Source organism: Protopterus annectens, chromosome 5.part0, assembly GCF_019279795.1.
Source record: "Protopterus annectens isolate FY-2018-M chromosome 5.part0, PAN1.0, whole genome shotgun sequence".
In the NCBI taxonomy this organism is placed as follows: Eukaryota; Metazoa; Chordata; order Ceratodontiformes; family Protopteridae; genus Protopterus; species Protopterus annectens.
The window spans coordinates 1,413,261,515-1,413,279,713 of record NC_056735.1 but is presented as its reverse complement, the minus strand read 5'-3'; the positions used below and the strand labels follow the sequence as shown (position 1 = coordinate 1,413,279,713).

The following is an 18,199-nucleotide window of genomic DNA, read 5'->3' as shown; positions in this document are numbered from 1 at the left end:
GAATTTTGTCTGCATTGCATACTGATTCAAATAACTCATGTCCAGAATGGGTCTGAGCTCCCCTGTTTTCCTGGGTACTAAAAAGAACCTTGAGAAGACTTCAGATTCTAGCTGGTCTTGGAGGACTAGTTGGATAACACTTTTCTTCCTAGCAGCTTGGAAACTTCTGCTGCTGCTGCAAGTTCCCAATGAGTGGGTGGAACATTGGTGAACTTTCTTCTTTTTAACAGGTGGAAGGGACTATGGTACGGAATAACCTCTGGAAAATATGTTAAGCACCCATGAATCTGTGGTTATATTTCGCAAAGCTTGTGGATGCAGACATAACACCCCCCCTCCGACTGCCTCCAGGCTGCAACAGTCGGGCAACTCTTCAATGGCGCTGAAAGAGCTTTTTGGTAAATTATCCGCGAAAGCCCTGGTTAAGTGGTCCACCTCTGCCTCTACGGTGACATCCATTATTGTTACCTCTGTCTCTGCCATGAAGAAATCTATTATCAAGAGTTTCCTGGTAAGAACTCTGTGACTTTCTGAACCACATCTTCCCAGCCCAGTGATTCCCGGAATGTGATCAATGGGGCATGGCGAATTGGATGCCTACTGCAGAGACAGAGTCTTACCAACCTGTTGATTCCTGGTCAGCATTTCTTTTACTTTAGGTCCAAACAGGGTGGATCCATCAAGGGTGGCATTGATGAAAGATGTCTTGAAGATTTCTGGAAAGTTGCAGAGGTGCATCCAGGTATGTCGGTAGATGGTGATGCTGGTGCCTAATGCCCTCGCTGTGCCATCAGTTGTGTTGGAAAGCAAATGCATGGCCACACTGGAGGTAGATTGGCAGATGGAATGCTGGGAGTCCACTGTCTTTTGAACTGCAGGTAGAACACCTGAAAAAAACTTTGATAGCTCCTTAGTCAAGACCCTCTGCAATCTGGTGACATGAACTAAGTAATTCAGCATAATGAGTGCAAAGGTTGCTGGAGCATATGTCTGCTTCCCGAAGTGGTCCACAGCCCTAGATTCCCTACTATGGGAATGGGCCAAGGGACTTTCTAAGACAATTTCTTCTTTATGGCCACTGCTACAACCACTGTGTTCACCTGAGGATCTTTGCTGCAATGTTTCCTGTCTGCAGGAGCACAGAGAATCCTATCTGGTTTCTTGGGGATAGGTTCCACCATGTCAGGGTCCTTCCATGCCCTTTCAGCCATCAAATCAATAAGTGGGTCAACAGGTGGTACCACCTAGGATGAAGATGAAAAAGAACAAAAGGCTTCTAAAAATATAGACTCATCTGGAGAAGGATTATCTAAGGGCCATCTCCTCTGTTTCATAAATTCCAGGATCTCACCGAAAGTGACATCATCAGAGGGGCATCTTGCAAAGCCTTCACCTTCATCCAAGTCTGTGTGTTTGGTGATGCCCTCTTGGGAAGAGTCTAAGGGCTTCTGTTTGTACATCTGTTTTCTATGAATTGTTTGGGGCAGGGGATCAGAGGGTTCAGAATCAGACTGAGAGTTTATATTGCATGTTGCTTGAGAAGCCTGTGGAAAGTAGACTTGTAGAAAATCTTACCATAACAGTAGATGTTCTTCTCTTCACTGTTGCAGTATTCTTTACAATAGGGAATCCCCTGCCAAGGGTGGCCAGACATCCTGCCAGTATAACAAAGCCTTTAGGTTATAATAGGGATGCTGTACTTCACACATATGTCCCCCACACATGGTATAGGACATAAAGGCGATTTATGGACACACCATCCTCAGAACTGAAAAGCACCTGGAGGAAAAACAGTCTAAGGATACAAAGAGGTAACAAGCACATCCAGAAGGAGAAAAGAAAAGTACAGTTTTGTACCTACCATAAATGTAGATGTTCGAAGATCCACATTGCTGCAGTCCTTACATATGGGTAGTCCGCTGTCCTCGGTCGGCCCGAATACCAAAGTATTAGGCTGACGTCGGTCAAGACTGACATCTAAGCGTCAGGGTACAAATGCGCATGACCGACGTCATATCCTCAGTCTTTTCTTGCCCCAGATGTCAGAAGGCCCTAAAAAGAAAGGCCAAAACCAAAAGACAGCAAAACAACCAACCACCCTGCACTAATCCTATTTACAATATTTACAATATTCACAACCCAAACCACACAACCACCTCTAACTACAGAGGGAAGGAGGGACTGCAGCAATGTGGATCTTGAACATCTACATTTATGGTAGGTACAAAACTGTACTATGTTCTTCATCTCACATTGCTGCAGTCCTTACATATGGGTAGAATCCCAAAGCAGAGGTAAGGGAGGATGGCAAAACTATAAAGCATTAGGAGCTGCCAAAATGCCCTGTAAAATTGCAGTGGCAAAACCAGCCCTAGATTTAGAGTAAAGTGGAAGGTGGTAATGCTTAGAGAAAGTATGCACTGAACTCCAAGTAGCTGCCTCCAAAATATCTTTAGTAGCCACCCCCCTTAAAAAAGCTGTAGAAGTGGCAGTAGCCCTAGTGGAATGAGGCCTAATCCCAGCTGGAATGTCCTTACCATGATGGGAATAACAGAAAGCAATACAAAAACCAATCCACTTAGAAATAGTTTGTTTTGAAACAGGCTTGCCCTGAGAACCCAAAGCAAATGAAACAAATAACTGCTGAAACTGCCTGAACCCTTTAGTTCTGCTCAAATAATATCGCAACTGCCTATGTATATCCAAAGTGTGCAAAATCTTTTCCCCTTTATTTTGGGGGTTTGCATAAAAAGTAGGCAAATGAATAGTTTGGTTTAAAGCCACACTAGAAACCACTTTAGGCATAAAGGAAGGATTAGTACGCAAAGATACCCTATCCTTATGGAAAATTAAGAAAGGCTCAACCGCCATAAGGGCCTGTAATTCAGAAACCCTTCGCAGAGGTAATGGCCAACAAAAAGTCTTCCATGATAAATATTTCAACTCGGCAGTAGCTGCAGGCTCAAAAGGTTGTAGAGTGAGTTTCTCCAACACAAAATTGAGATCCCAAGCAGGAGTAGGAGCTCGTGGGGTCTTATATTCTTTGCCCCTCTAAGGAATTGCTTAAACAAAGGATGAGAAAACAATGGTGGGTCACAGTCATAGTGAGCAGAAATTGCTGCAGCATGAACCTTAATAGAGGAGAAGGACAAACCTTTGTCCAGTAACTCAGTAAGATATTGAAGAGCCACACTTAAATTAGGCTTAGAAACATCAAATTCCTTTGCTGTACTCCAAAATAAAATCTCCTCCATTTATCTGCGTACACTTTCCTTGTACTAGGCCTTCTGGCCTCCAAAATAACATTCAAAACTTGCTGTGGAAGCTGAGACCCTCCAGGGGTTAAAACAGAATATGCCAGGCTGTTAGATGTAGAGAGTGAAGTTTGACATTGAGTAAATGACTGTTCTCCTGAGACAGCAGGTGTGGAATCGAAGGCAAAGGCCATGGAGGCTCCCGTACCAGACTTCTCAGTAATGGGTACCAGTGCTGTCGAGGCCAATCTGGAGCTATTAAAATCATCTTTGGCTTGTCCTGTCTGACCTTCAGGAGTACCTTTGGGAGGAGAGGCAGAGGTGGAAAGGCATACACATGAAGATTGCTCCAATTGAATGAGAGAGCATCCACTTTCCAGGCTGTGGGATGAAACCTTTTGTGCAAAACTTTGGCAGCTGGTAGTTTAGTGGAGAAGCGAACAGATCTATGTCTGGAGTTCCCCATAACACTGTCAATTTCTGAAATACATGAGGATCAATTTCCACTCGTGGGGATCCATAATTTGTCTGCTCAACACATCTGCTAAGGAGTTCTGTGCTCGGCAGAAACCTTGCCTGAAGATTTAGCTGTAAACTGAGAGCAGTCTCCCACAAAATCATTGCTTGTCTGCATAGAGGATAAGAATGCGTTCCCCTTGCTTGTTGATGTACCACATGACAGTTGTGTTGTCTGTTAGAACCAACACCTGCCCTGGAAGAAGTAAATCCTTGAAAGCTATTAATGCAAATTGGACTGCTAACATCTCCTTCAAGTTGATATGTAGATGTTGAAGTCTTGTCTTGTACCCACTTTCCATTTAGATGAGCTCCCCAAGCTTTGTCTGAGGCATCTGTCGTTAGAATCTGACTCGCCTCTGGCGGGTCACAGAGAGTCCCTTGTTTAGGTGACATTCCTGAGCCCACCACAAAAATTCCTTTTGAATGCAAGGTATTATCTGAATGACAGTGTCCATATCTTGGCAGTGCTGTGTCCATACATTTTGAGATACCATTGTAGCTTCCTCATATGCAGTTTGGCATTGGGAAGTACCAGAATACAAGATGCCATGAACCCCAAGGCTTGAAGGACTGTCCTTGCAGTCAGCCTGGACTGACGAGACAATTGATGGAAGTAAAGAGAAAGATTCTTTTGTTTGTCCGGGGTCAAAAGGCCATCTGGGATGCTGTATTCAGTCTCACACCCAGAAAGCACATGTCCTGAGAGGGTACTAGACTGGACTTTATTTCGTTCACAGAATACCCCAGGCATCTTAACACTGCTATCACATACTGTAAATGATGAAGAAGTTCGTCCTTTCCTTGGGCCAGAATCAGGCAATCGTCCAAATAAGGATAGATTTGTATTCCTCTTAGCCTGAAGAAAGCTATCACTGGAGCCAGAACCTTTGTGAACACTCTGGCAGTAGATAAGCCAAAGGGCAATGCAGAGAACTGATAATGAGAAGTCCCAGCCAGCAGATACTTTCTGCAACTGAGCCTGATAGGAACATGAAGGTAAGCCTCCTTGAGATCCAGAGTCACCATCCAGTGATCTTTGCCCAGCAGAGGTAAAAGCTGTTGTAACGTCAACATTTTGAACTTGGGAATGTCCAGATATGTGTTGAGGATAGATAAATCCAAGATTGGTCTCCACGTGTTCCCTTTCTTTGGTACTAGGAACAGGCGAGAATAAAATCCTAGGCCCACGTCTGGCAGAGGGACCGGTTGTATGGCCCTTATTTGAAGTAGCAGAGAAATTGTTTTGTGAGCCTCTAGTCTTTGCTGAGGAGGAACGTCCGGCATGCCTTTGAAAGGAGGCAAGGTATGGAAATAAAACTTGTAACCTCGGTGTATGATATCCAATACCCATTTGTCTTGGGTAATCAAATCCCAATTTTCCTTGAAGAGTGCCAACCTTCCTCCCAAAGGTGCTGCCAGGCAAGAAGGATCTGGCAGCTGAAAGGTCATTGGGCCTGTTGAAGGACTGGCCCCTGCCCTCACCGATTGTGCAGGTGAACTCCCTGTTCTGGGTCTGAAAGAACTCTGAGCTCTGCCCCTACCACGTCTAGATCTACCCCTAGACTGAGAATCATAAGAAGGATACGTCCACCCCTTAGCAGGCCAATTCCTACTAAACTTCAGAGGCTGAACTTGCAAAAAAACTTTAACAGCCTGCATAGACTTAGCCTTGTCTTCCATTTTCTTCAAGACTGACTCCACAGGTGATCCAAACAACACATCAGACATCCAAAATCCTTGTCTTAACATGGTCAGATAAATTCTGATCCCTCAGCCATGCATGCCTGCGAAGAACTGAACCAGTGGCAGCCACCCTAGACGAGGCCTGTACAGCATCAAAACCACATTGTAAAGAATGCTTACCCACCTGTTCAGAAACATGCACCAAATCTTGTAATTCTTTACACTCAATGCCTTCCACCAGAGCATCCACCTTAGACTTCAATTGAGAAAGAAGATAGTTTTGATATTTCAAAACTGGCAATTCAAAGCCCTCATAGCTAAGGTAGAAGATGTATAGACTTTCTTTCCAATCTATCCAAAGCTCTGGCCTCTTTATCTGGAGGAACCGGAATTTTACAACAGAGGCCTTGACACCCTTAGGTCCCTGACTAACAGTTTCTGGGTCCGCCCTAGGACTCTTATAAAGATATTTATGAGCCTCAGGCACCCTGTAATACCTATCCGGTTTAACAGGAGCAGGAGGCAGAGAATCAGGATTAAGTGAAGCCTCTGCAAACACATCTTCCACAACATCCAGAACAGGGGGTATAGCCAAGGGCCTATGCTGGGGTAAAAGCAAAAATTCCTAAGCCTTTTCCTGGAATCAGAGAAGTCCTGACCTTCCCACTTAAAATGCTCCCTCATGGAATGAAGAGTCTCTGAAAAAGAAAAATCCTCTGGAGGAGAAGCAGAAGGAGTCGAATCATCTGCATCAGAATCAGAATAAGGAGAGTACTCCTGCAAGTCTTCAGCCGAAGACTCAGAAACATCCGAAGCCTGCTCAAAACTCCCCAACTCTGGCTCCACCCTAGGCCTCTTATCAGGAGGCCGGAAAGAATCTCTAATCGAAGTAATCAAATCTTCTGCCATTTTAAGCATGTGCTGGCACAGACCCTGCTGCACTAGGAGTGACACCAACAGAAGCTAAACCTGGCCTGCCTCTGGGCCTTGGAAACAGAAGGAGAGGGCCTAACCACCCTAGGAAGGGAGGGAGTACAGTAACCTGAGAAGCCCCTTCAGCCTGACCTGCCACCTGAGAGGCCACATCCTGCAATATCAAAGTCACCGCCGGCGACTCCAGAGAAGCCTCCGTGGAACCACCGGTTCCACTGGCGCCTCTAAAGAACGGTGTCCGGGCGGGACGACTCATCTAGCCTGGGTTTAACTGCTTTGTCTTTGCGCTTCTTGCGAAGGCGGAGAATCGGCGGCATATTATAATTGCACCGCTTCCGAAGACCAGCCTAGCACAATCTAACCTTGCAATAGTGCGCTTATTGAACCTAGCACAAGCGACACCCAACAACGTCGTGCTCAGGCCCCAAACAAGGAATGCACAAAGAATGATAATCCCTATGCGGTATCTGTTTCCCACAAGAAATACAGTTATTCACTTTTTCTGACATCGGTAAAACACTGAGGCAAGAAAAAACCAAAATATTCCCCAGCGGGGGTACTTAACCAACTTTGATTCGGTCTGAAACTCCGTACTCGAAAAATTTCAGAACGCCGCTGCTTCTGCATCGGACCATGCGGCAAAAAGACTGAGGATATGGCGTCGGTCATGCGCATTTGTACCCTGGCGTCCTGATGTCAGTCTTAAGCGCCTTGACCGACGTCAGCCTAATACTTTGGTATTCGGGCCGACCGAGGACAGCGGACTACCCATATGTAACGACTGCAGCAATGTGAGATGAAGAACATCAGGAGAGGAGGGAGATAATGAATATCACAACAGTGAGGAGAAAGACATTTACTGTTACAGTAATTTTACACAAGTGTACTATGTCTTTCCATATCACTGTTGCAGTATTCTTTGCAATATGGAGAGTACAAAAGCTCAGGAAGAAAGTTGGGAGGAGGAAGGACCAGCAAGAAATCTATGGACGACAGCCCTGGCAAAACCAGCTCTAGCCCTAGAAACAACATCCAACTTATAGTGCTCGGTAAAAGCATGCAGAGAAGTACAAATAGCTGTCTCAAGAATAGAATTAGTATCTAAACCCTTGAAAAAAGCACCAAAAGAAACCACAGCCCTGGTAGAATGAGCCTTAACAGAAAAAGGAAGGCTTTTCCCATGAAAGGAATAACAAAAGGAAATGGCTTTAGATAATTAAGAAGAAATGGTTTATTTGGTAACAGCCAAACCTGAAGGCCTAGGATGAAAAGAAACAAAAAGCTGCTCAGATTTATGAATGGCTTTAGTTTTATCCAAATAATATCGGAGTTGTCTATGTAAATCCAAGGTGTAAAGAAACTTTTCACTAAGATTGTGAAGAAGGGTTAAAAGTGGGCAAATAAATAGACTGATTAAGAGACAACTCATTAACCACCTTGGGCATAAAAGAAGGATTATTATGAAGAGATACCCTTGTCCTTAAGAGCAATGCAGTAAAAAAGCTGAAGCTGCAGGCTCAAAAGGAGCTTGAGTCAAATTTTCCAGCACAAAATTTAGGCCCGAGGAAGGAGGAATAGGCTTTCCTGGGAGGCCTAATATGAAGGACACCTTTAAAATGTGTTTGTCCTCGAATCTAGAAGCCAAAGGGGGAGTCAAAGTCAGACAAGCAGAAATAGCTGACAGGTGGGCTTTAACAGAACAGTATGCCAACTCAGCATTGAGCAATTCACACAAATAGAGAACCAAAGTAACTTTCACAGTAAGAGGATCCAGGTTACGAGAAAGACACCAGACAGAAAATCTCTTCATTTGGATAAATAAGATTTTCTGGTAGTGGGTTTTCTGATGCAGGACCTGAAGCACATATTCAGAAAAAAAGCTGCCTAAAAGGGATCAAAATCCTATCACCCACAATGTCAGTTGAAGAGTGGACAGGTAGGATGGATGAGAGACCCCTTGCCTTGTGTAAGTAGGTCCACCATGTGAGGTAACTTGTGATGATTTCCCTTGGCTAAATGCAGAAGAAGAGGGAACCAATGCTGTCTGTCCAAATGGAAGTCACCAACAAGATTTTGGGAGCATCCTGTTCTATCTTGAACAGGACCCTTGGTATGAGAGGAAGGGGAAGGAAGGCATAAAGAAATATCCCCTTCCAAGAAAAAGAGGGGTGTCCACCTTCCAGGTCAGGGTATATGGGACTCTGGTGCAAAAGAGAAGAAGATGTCTATTCAGAGGGGAGGTAAAAAGAACTACTTGAGTACTCCACTGGTGGACAATGTACAGAAACACATTTCTGTGAAGCATCCACTCAAGAGATTGTGTTATGGACCTGCTTAGAGAATCTGCCACAATGAAGGAATGTACTGTCTGAAGGGTCACCTGATACTGGATAACTAGATCTCAAACCTGAAGAGCTAGTCTGCACAGGAAATAAGATTTTGTCCCCCTTGTTGTTGATGTACCACATCACTGTAGTATTGTCTATAAAGACTATGAGAGGCCCTGGAAGGAAAAGAGAATGAAAAGTCTAAAGAGCCAGGAGAGGGGCTCTCATCTATTTGTGGTCCTTCATTTGTCAAAGAGAACAAAGGCCCTGCACTTTCAGAGGACTGAAGGAGACCCCACATCTGAGGCATCTGTAAAGAGTTCCTGAGAGGGGGGACTTGAGGTTGAAAAGGAAGGCCTGGGTTAATGGACAACTGAAGAATCCACTACTGAAGTTCCAGCTCAAGACATGGGAGAAGGGGAACTGGAAAATCCAAACAATGAGAATGTTGAAGCCAGACTGACTTTAGGAATCACTGGAGATTTCTCATATGAAGCTTGGCCAGAGGAAGCATAGGAATGGTGGAAACCATGTATTCCAAAGCCCTTAGAAACTCCCTGGCTGTAATGGAGTCCAGAGGAAGAAGGGATTGAAAAAATGCAATCAGAGTTAAAGCACTGGGAGGAGGCAGAGATGCCAGCATTGGAACAGTCTGGAGCATGCACCCTAGAAAAAGATGATTCTGAGAAGGATTCAGGAATTATTTTTGGAAATTTGCTGTAAACCCCAGGCTTTGCAGGAGACAAACAGCAAAGTGACGTTGCTGAAGTAAAATCTCTGGAGAAGAGGCCTGAATCAGCAGGTCATCCAGGTAACAAAAGATCTGTATTCCCCTCATCTTGCAAAAAGTAATCACAGGAGAGAGGCATTTGGTGAAGACCCTTGGGGCAGTAAAGAGGCCAAAGGGCAAAGCAGAGAATTGAAAATGTAAGGAAGCAAAAGAGAAACATAAAAGCTTCCTAAAAAGGGGAAGAATTGGGGTACAGAGATAAGCATATTTGAGACCTAGGGAAACTATAAAAGCCTGAGGAAGAAGAAGAGGAAATGAGGATTGAAGGGATAGTATCCGAGAGGAAGGAACCTTCAAAAAGGTGTTTAGCTGAGAGAGATCAAGAGTGGGTTTCCAGGTGCCTTCTTTGCTGGGGACCAAAAACATTCTTGAATAAAACCCTTTCCCCCTTACAGGAGTTGGAACTACTTGAATTGTCTCTTGAGACAACAGGTCCCAAAGCACCTCTGGAAAAAAGGCAGTTGTTCTTGAGGAGGCTGAGTAATGCCCAAAAAGGGGGGAAGAGATTTCCAAACCATATAACACCATTGACGGATTATGGATAGATCCCAAGAATACTGAGTGATCTTTAACCAAATACGAGGACAGGGAAAGATGAAGAGAGAGTCGAATGTGGCTGAGAAGAGAGGAGCAAGGATAGTCATACAGCACCTACCTTGTCTGGAAAAGGAAGCTTCTGAGCTGAAGGAGTTTGAGTAGACTTAGCAGGAGGAGCCTTTCTACCTCCCTTCTTACCTTTGGGGAGAGGGGGAGACTGTCAGTGGACAAAAGCAGGTTTATTAAGGTAATTCATTTGAAACTTGGGAACAGATGAAACAAAAATATGTTTCAAATCTTGTAACGCCTTACCCTTTTCCTGAAGGGACCTAAACAGCTCAGCAGCAGTGGTACCAAAATGGTGTTTGTTATCCAGAGGAGCACCCATCAACTTAGCCTTAATAACATCAGGCAAAGGCTGGAGTCAAAGCCAGGAATACCTCCTCGACAGAACCAAAACCAGCAGCTGCAGACAAGACACCAGCTGCATCATAGCTACATTTAATAGAATGGAGAGCAACCTGAGAAGATGTCCCTAGTAAAGAAAGAGCTGAATCTCCCCTCAGAGTCTGGAAGATCTGAAATAATCTGACAGGCCTGAGACAGAAGAGCTAAAATATACCTGGTCAAGTGGGTCTTGTAGTTTTCAGCTCTAAAGGCCAAGGCAGCAGAAGTATACACTTTCTTACCCAACCTCTCTGCTGTCCTTGTCAGAGGAAAGCAGCTTTGTAAAAGGCAAATGTTTAGTTGGCTTATCAGAAGCAACAGAAACAACAGAAGAGTCAGCAGAGGGGCACCTATATAAAGGAATTTGCAATCCTCAGGCACCTTATAAAACCTATCAGATTTTTCAGGAGCAGAGGGTAGGAAGTCAGGTGCCTGAGAAGCTGTAGAAAAAGCATCAAAAGCATCCATCAAGGCATAAGAAAGTACAGTTGTGTACACCTACCATAAATGTAGATGTTCGAGTGTCTTCACTGTTGCAGTCATAACTGTAGGGAGCTCCTGCTGGCAGGCAGCCCGAGGTCGGCCAGAATCCCAAAGTCTGGGTCTGGCGTCGGCTGTACAAGCCAGTACCCTGACGTCAGTACGCTCTGGTACATAGCCCTCAGCCGACGCCATCTTCTCCAGCCTTTCTTGCCCTAGATGTCAGAAGTCCCCAATAAATCATAAATGAATCCCACTAGGGAACACAAATACACCACAAAAAAGAGAAAAAGAGGGGATAGGAGGGAGGGAAACACCGACTGCAACAGTGAAGACACTCGAACATCTACATTTATGGTAGGTGTACACAAATGTAGTATGTTCATCGTGTTTCACTGTTGCAGTCATAACTGTAGGGTGGAATCCCAAAGCAGTGAAAAGAGGGGGAGGTTTAGACAGAAGAAGGGGCAAGAAGACCCTGCAAAACAGCAGAGGCAAAGCCTGCCCTGGTCTTAGAATACAAAGGGAGATTGTAGTGCTTGGAAAAAGTATGCACCGAACTCCAAGTGGCAGCTTCCAAGATATCCTTGGTAGGAACTCCCTGAGAAAAGCTGTAGAAGTAGCAGCTGCTCTAGTAGAATGACTTCTCACAGTACCTGGAAATTTTTTCCCATGATGAGTGTAACAAAATCTTATTCCATAAGAAATCCATTTGGAAATAGTTTGTTTGGAAATAGCCTTTCCAAGAGAACTGGAGGCAAAAGAAACAAACAATTGGTTAGATTTTCTGAACTCTTTAGTCTTGTCCAAATAAAATCGTAACTGTCTGTGCAGGTCCAAGAATGCAAAATCCTTTCCCTTTATTCTGAGGATTAGGAAAGAAGGTAGGAAGGTGAATTGTTTGATTCAAAGCCACTTTGAAATCACCTTAGGCATGAAAGTAGGATTGGTCCTCAAGGATACTCTGTCCTGGTGGAAAATAAGGTATGGTTCCACAGCCATGAGAGCTTGCAACTCTGAGACCCTTCTGGCAGAAGTCAAAGCTAACAAAAGAACTGTCTTCCAAGATAAAAACTTAATATCTGAAGATGCAGCAGGCTCAAAAGGAGGCAAAGTAAGTTTTCTAAAACATAATTAAGATCCCAAGCAGGAACAGGAGGGGTTCTGGGAGGCCTTAAATTCTTAGCCCCTCTCAAGAATTGTCTCACCAAAGGATGAGAAAAACAGGGGGATCAGTATTGAAATGAGCAGAAATAGCAGAAGCATGAATCTTAATGGAAGAAAAGGAAAGTCCATTAGACAAAAGATCCAAAAGGTAAAGCAAAATAGAAGAGAGATCAGGTACCAGAGGGTCCAAGCCTCGGCCCTGCATCCAAATGCAAAATCTCTTCCATTTAGAGGCATAGGATTTCCTTGTGCTAGGTCATCTAGCTTCCAAAAGAACATCCAAAACTTGTTTGGGAAGGCTAGAAGAGATCAAATTCCTTTGAAGAGCCAAGCTGCCAGACAAAGGGTCTTGAGACTGGAATGTAGCAACTGACCCTGATGCTGGGACAGAAGAGAAGGGTTCAGAGGGAGAATCCAAGGAGGCTCCAAGAACAGGTGCTTTAAAGTTGGACACCAAAACTGTCGAGGCCAATTTGGAGCAATCAAGATAAGGAACTTGGGCTTGTCCTGTTTTATCTTTAGTAAAATCCGAGGAAGAAGAGGAAGAGGAGTGGAGGCATATCCCAAAAGGTTTCTCCAGCTGAAGGACAGGGCATCCACTTTCCAAGCTGTTTTGTGGAATGACCTGGTGCAAAAGAGAGGCAGCTGATGATTGAGATGGGATGCAAACAGATCTATCTGGGGGCATCCCCAAACTGCAGTAATCCTGTTGAATAAGTTGGTGTCTAGCATCCATTCGTGAGGATCTGAAATGTTCCTGCTCAGGCTGTCCGCTAAGAGATTCTGTTCTCCTGGTATGAATTGGGCCTGGAGATGTAGATTCAGATTTAGAGCTGTGTCCCATAAAGCCATAGCTAGTCTGCAAAGGGGGTACGAATGAGAACCCCCCTGCTTGTTTATGTACCACATGACTGTAGTGTTGTCTGTCAAATCAAAAGAGGTCCTGGATGCAAAAGGTTCTTGAAGGCTAAAAGAGCATTTTGAACTGCCAACATTTCCTTCAGATTGATGTGCCAGTGAAGATGATCTTTTGTCCAGGTTCCCTGCTGGCAATTGCCTAGAAAATGTGCTCCCCAAGCATAATCCGAGGCGTCCGTGGTTATGATTTGAGAAGGTTGAGGAAGACGGAAAGGCTTTCCTTTGTTTAACGCACACACCCTGGACCACCAAAGGAACTCCTTCTGGAGGCAGGGGATCAGAGGAATCAGAGTGTCCAGATCGTGGTAATGCTGCGACCATACACTTTTCAGATACCATTGAAGCTTTCTCATATGAAGCCTTGCATTTGGAACCAACAGAATGCAGGAAGCCATGTAGCCCAGTGCCTGCAGGAATTTCCTTGCAGTGAGCTGAGGTAGAGTTGCCAAAGTTTTGAAAATTGAAGCCAGCTGTATTTGTTTTTCTATAGTGAGGAAGGCCCTTTGTAAGTTTGTATTTAAGATGGCTCCCAGAAATACCATTTGTTGAGAAGGGATCAAATGTGACTTTTTTGTGTTCACTGAAAATCCCAGTAGGAGGAGAAGACATTGAACAAAATCCAGATGTTGAAGTAAAAGATCCTTGCTGTCTGCCTGAATAAGGCTGTCGTCCAAATAGGGGTAAATCTGAATCCCCTGGAGTCTGCAATAAGCCACTACTGGTGCCAGGCACTTGGTAAAGACTCTGGATGCAGTAGATAAACCAAAGGGCAGTACAGAGAATTGAAAGTGTCTCGAACCTGCCTTGAACCTGAGGAATTTCCTGCGTTCCTGCCTGATGGAAATGTGTAAGTAAGCTTCCTTGAGATCCAATGTCACCATCCAGGCGTCCTGAGAGAGCATTGGAATCAGCTGCTGCAGAGTAAGCATCTTGAATTTTGGAATTTCCAAAAAGGTGTTTAACACAGAAAGGTCCAGAATAGGTCTCCATGAGCTTTGCTTTCTTGGAACCAGAAACAGTCTTGAATAAAAACCTTTTCCCATCTCTGAGAGTGGAACAGGCTCTATGGCTCTCATGGCCAGAAGAGCATCCACTTGATTTAAGGCCTCTGACCATTGATGTTTTGGCAGATCTGGCCAACCGAAAGCCCTTGGCAAGGTATGAAAGTGGAATTTGTAGCCTTTTAAAATCACATCCAATACCCAATTGTCCTGGGTAATATGAGTCCAATTTCTGTAAAAAAGAAAGTTTTCCTCCGAGAGGGCATCCAGGTAAAGAGGTCCTGTAGCCCAACCGAGAGAGTCATTGAGTTTGCTTCCTTTGAGATTGGGATCTGTCTTCTCCCCTTCTAGGTGAAGAAGCAGTCCATTGTCTCGATCTGTAGGAGGCCTGAGCTTGGCCACGACCTCTGGAGCGTCTATATCTTCCCCTTTGAGGCCTGTCAGACGTGGGAAAGGACCAATTTTTGGAGGGCCAATTCCTGGAAAATATAGGAGGCTGAACTTGCAAGAAATCTTTCACAGTTTGCATAGATTTTGCCTTTTCTTCCATCTTTTTACTAACCTCCTCAGCCTTAGATCCAAAAAGAACATCATGCTGAACAGGGGCATCTAATAATTTAGCCTTAACCTGTTCAGGTAAACTTTGCTCACGAAGCCAAGCATGTCTCCTGATAACAGTACCAGAGGCTGCAGCCCTGCAAGAAGCATCCAAAGCATCAAAACCACAATGCAAGCTATGTTCGTTCAGTTGTTCAGTTGCATGCAATACATCCTGTAGTTCCTTATCTTCTGCACATGCAGGAAGGGAGGCAAGCTTTGCTTTAAAACAGACAAAAGAAATTGCTGATACTTAAACATATGAAACTGGCAATTTAAAGCCCTAACAGAAAGGGTAGCAGAAGTATATACCTTTTTACCCCACCTGTCTAAGGCACGAGAATCCTTCTCAGAAGGAATAGGATTCTTAGAAGAAGCAACTTTAGCAGCCTTAGAGCCCTGAGAAATAGTTTCAGGATCTGCAGAAGGATTCTTAAACAAGAACAAATGAGACTCAGGAACCCTATAAAACCTATCAGGCTTAGAGGGAGCAGGAGGCATGGAGTCAGGATTCAAATTAGCCTCGGAAAAAGCATCATCCACAATGTCAAGAACAGGAGGGATAGCCAAAGGCCTATGTTGAGGAAGAAGAAGGAATTCTCTAAGCCTCTTCTTGGAAGCAGAATAATCCTGACCTTCCCAATGAAAATGTTCCCTCATTTCATGTAAGGTTTCCCCAAAAGAAAAATCTTCAGGCGGAGAAGCAGAGGGCAAGGAGTCCTCAGCATCCGAATCCTCATAAGGAGGAAAAGAATATTCCTGATCAGAGGAAGAGACAGAAGATATAGAAGCCTGGTCAGAGGAATCCATAGGAACATCCTGTCGAGGCCTTTTCTCGGGGGGGGGGGGTGAGAACCCCTAATCATAGTAAGCAAATCTTCAGCCATCCTTAACAATTGCTTCTGTGTCCTGGGAGTAGATTCAGAAGTAGCTTGAACAGGAGCTTTAGACTTAACAGGAGTCTTTGTCTTTGCCTTTGAAATAGTGATGTGAGTAGGCCTGAATACCCCCTCAGAAGCCGGTACCTGCACAGCGGTTCCGGACCCATCCGACAGAGCGACGTCCGAAGGTCCTGCAGCAGATAAAATAGAAGGCCTTGATGGCTCCCCATGGGAGTCCGTATTGGCCATCGGTTCAGAAGTGGCGGATGACAGGGGCTGCAAAAGCGCCTCACTGACGACAGCGAACGGACGCTGGCTCCAGCTGCAACGAGTCCTGTTTGGACCTCGGAGGCCTGTCCTTGTCTTTGCGCTTCTTTTGAATTCCGGTAGTATCCGACGACATTCTATAATTGAAGCGTCTGCCAAAGTAATTCAGAGCCCAGTCGTACCTGCGTTTGATAGTACGAGAATTAAACCTGGCACAGAACCGACAACAAGAAACGTCGTGGTCAGGGCCTAAGCAAGGTAGACAGTAAGAGTGGAAATCTTTATGAGGTATTTGCTTCCCACACGTAATACAATTATTAACTTTTCTGACATCGGAGGAACAAGAAAAAGATTCCCCAATGGGGTACTTAGCTTTGAGAAGAGAAGTAAGAACTTCGGACCAACAACAACCAAAAACACTGTTCGAAAATCGCCAACCAACGACTTGCGAGCTGCTTTCCACCGCACGGCAAGAAAGACTGGAGAAGATGGCGTCGGCTGAGGGCTATGTACCAGAGCGTACTGACGTCAGGGTACTGGCTTCTACAGCCGACGCCAGACCCAGACTTTGGGATTCTGGCCGACCTCGGGCTGCCTGCCGGCAGTAGCACCCTACAGTTATGACTGCAACAGTGAAACACGATGAACATCAGGAGGGACAGCAGACAGTTTAGGAGACTCCATTTCAAGGAGCTCATAGTACCTTTTCTGGAGATCAGAGACATGAACACAATCCACTTAAAAAAAAAAAAAAAAAAAAAAACCATCATACAGGGGATTAGGTCACCAAAACTAATCTCCTCAAAAGGAGAAGCAGGAGTAATAGATTCCTACTGAAAAACTGGGTGGTCATCTAGGCTTTCACTAACCTCAAGAGAGATGTCCAGCAGGGGTGGTAACAGCTGAAGAATCTGACCAAGCTTTCTTGGTCTTTTTCTTCACGGACAGCTGACCCTTGGCCCAGGAAGATTCCTCCATACTATCTGTAGCCAACAATTTAAGACACTGGTTTTCAAAGTAAACTGCTAAAGAAGAGAGACAACTATGCAAGGTTTTCGGAACAAACTCATGACAAATGGAACAAGAAGTATACTTGTGAGAAGCACCTAAGCAAAACAAACACTGGTTATGATGATCCTTACTGGAAATCTGTCTTCCACACTATCATTTCCCTTTTCTGGATGACATGAAACCAACAACCTTAAAATAAAACGAGATAAGAAAAAAAAAAAAAAAACCACCAGGGCACTTATCTGAAAAGTGGCTTGGTAACCAGCAGATGAACGAGCGTTCAAGCCCAATGATTGAAGATGGCTTTCAGACTGGCAGCAAAGAAATTCTGAGGATGCTACATCCATGCGTCATCTTTATCCCCTACACCATGCTTGGGGAGCATACGTCTGATGTATGGCATCCCTATTACAACCTAAAGGCTTTGGAATACTGACTGTACATTGGACTACCCTTGGCGGGGATCCCCAGTTGTAAAGAATACTACAACAGTGATATGGAAGGACATCTAGCTTTCCCTATCTGACAAAAGGATGAGAAGCAGAACCTGATTTCAGTCAAGGTTCAGACAGCGCTGACCTGGGTGAAAGTTCTTTCTCCCTCACCATCAAAAGGACCCATTCAAAAGCCAAGGATACCACTGGGTCTGCCTGCACCCTGCTGTCTTCGAACAGAAAGGAAATCTTGGAACCAATGTGCCTTAGCCCCTGAGGAGATCTCAGTACCGAGCTATCCAGTGCTGAAGCAATGAAGGGAAGAGACTGTTCCAAAAGCTTCATAGCCAAACCATACCCGAGCTCCAACTCTGAAACTTAAGCTCCAAGATCACTCTGTATCCGAACATGTCAGACCCGAAATAGGAAGGGAACCTGATGGGGTCAAAGTCACTTGAGATACCAGCTCTAGCAAATGTGATCTGCTGTATATAGGGCCTGAAACTACCAGTGCAAAAGGGTGAATTGGTTCCAGAAAAGAGACCAGAGGAGGAGGAGGAGTAGATGGACCAGCACTTGGTACATTCCCAGAGGATGGAACCAAGAGAGCCCCAAGCTGTATCTGTGTCCTGAGAAACTTTCTCATCATTCTGTCAACATTCTGTTTGGTCAGACTTCTCGATGACCAGGAAGACAACATCACTGACAGGGGTCTGGAATATCTTGTCTCAAGAATTGGAGAATGAATTCTGTGGCTGACTGGATCCAGTGAGAACCTGGACAAAATAGGCGATGAATGGTGCTGAAAGATTGTTGGCTTTGAAAGTCACGATACCTTGGGATCTGATCCCAAAGTCAAAGTCAGATTCAGGGGACCACTTATGGGGCTTCTTGGAGTCTGATTTTTCCTTTTCCTTTGAATTTTCTTTGGTCTTGTCCTCTATAGAGCCCCT

The 18,199-nt window shown here is 44.7% G+C and overlaps 1 protein-coding gene across 1 annotated transcript in view; it reads right to left on the bottom strand.

The window, feature by feature from the left end:
* Positions 1 to 17,591, bottom strand: part of MTMR2 (myotubularin related protein 2) — an 853,325-nt gene extending 835,734 nt beyond the window's left edge. Inside the window, exons 1-2 of the mRNA XM_044072012.1 lie at positions 17,418 to 17,591; positions 1,101 to 1,244 (exon numbers count right to left, since the gene is read on the bottom strand). Of these exons, the coding sequence (XP_043927947.1) occupies positions 1,101 to 1,244; positions 17,418 to 17,591 (318 nt within the window). The remainder of the gene's footprint in view (positions 1 to 1,100; positions 1,245 to 17,417) is intronic.
* Positions 17,592 to 18,199: the final 608 nt, after the last annotated feature.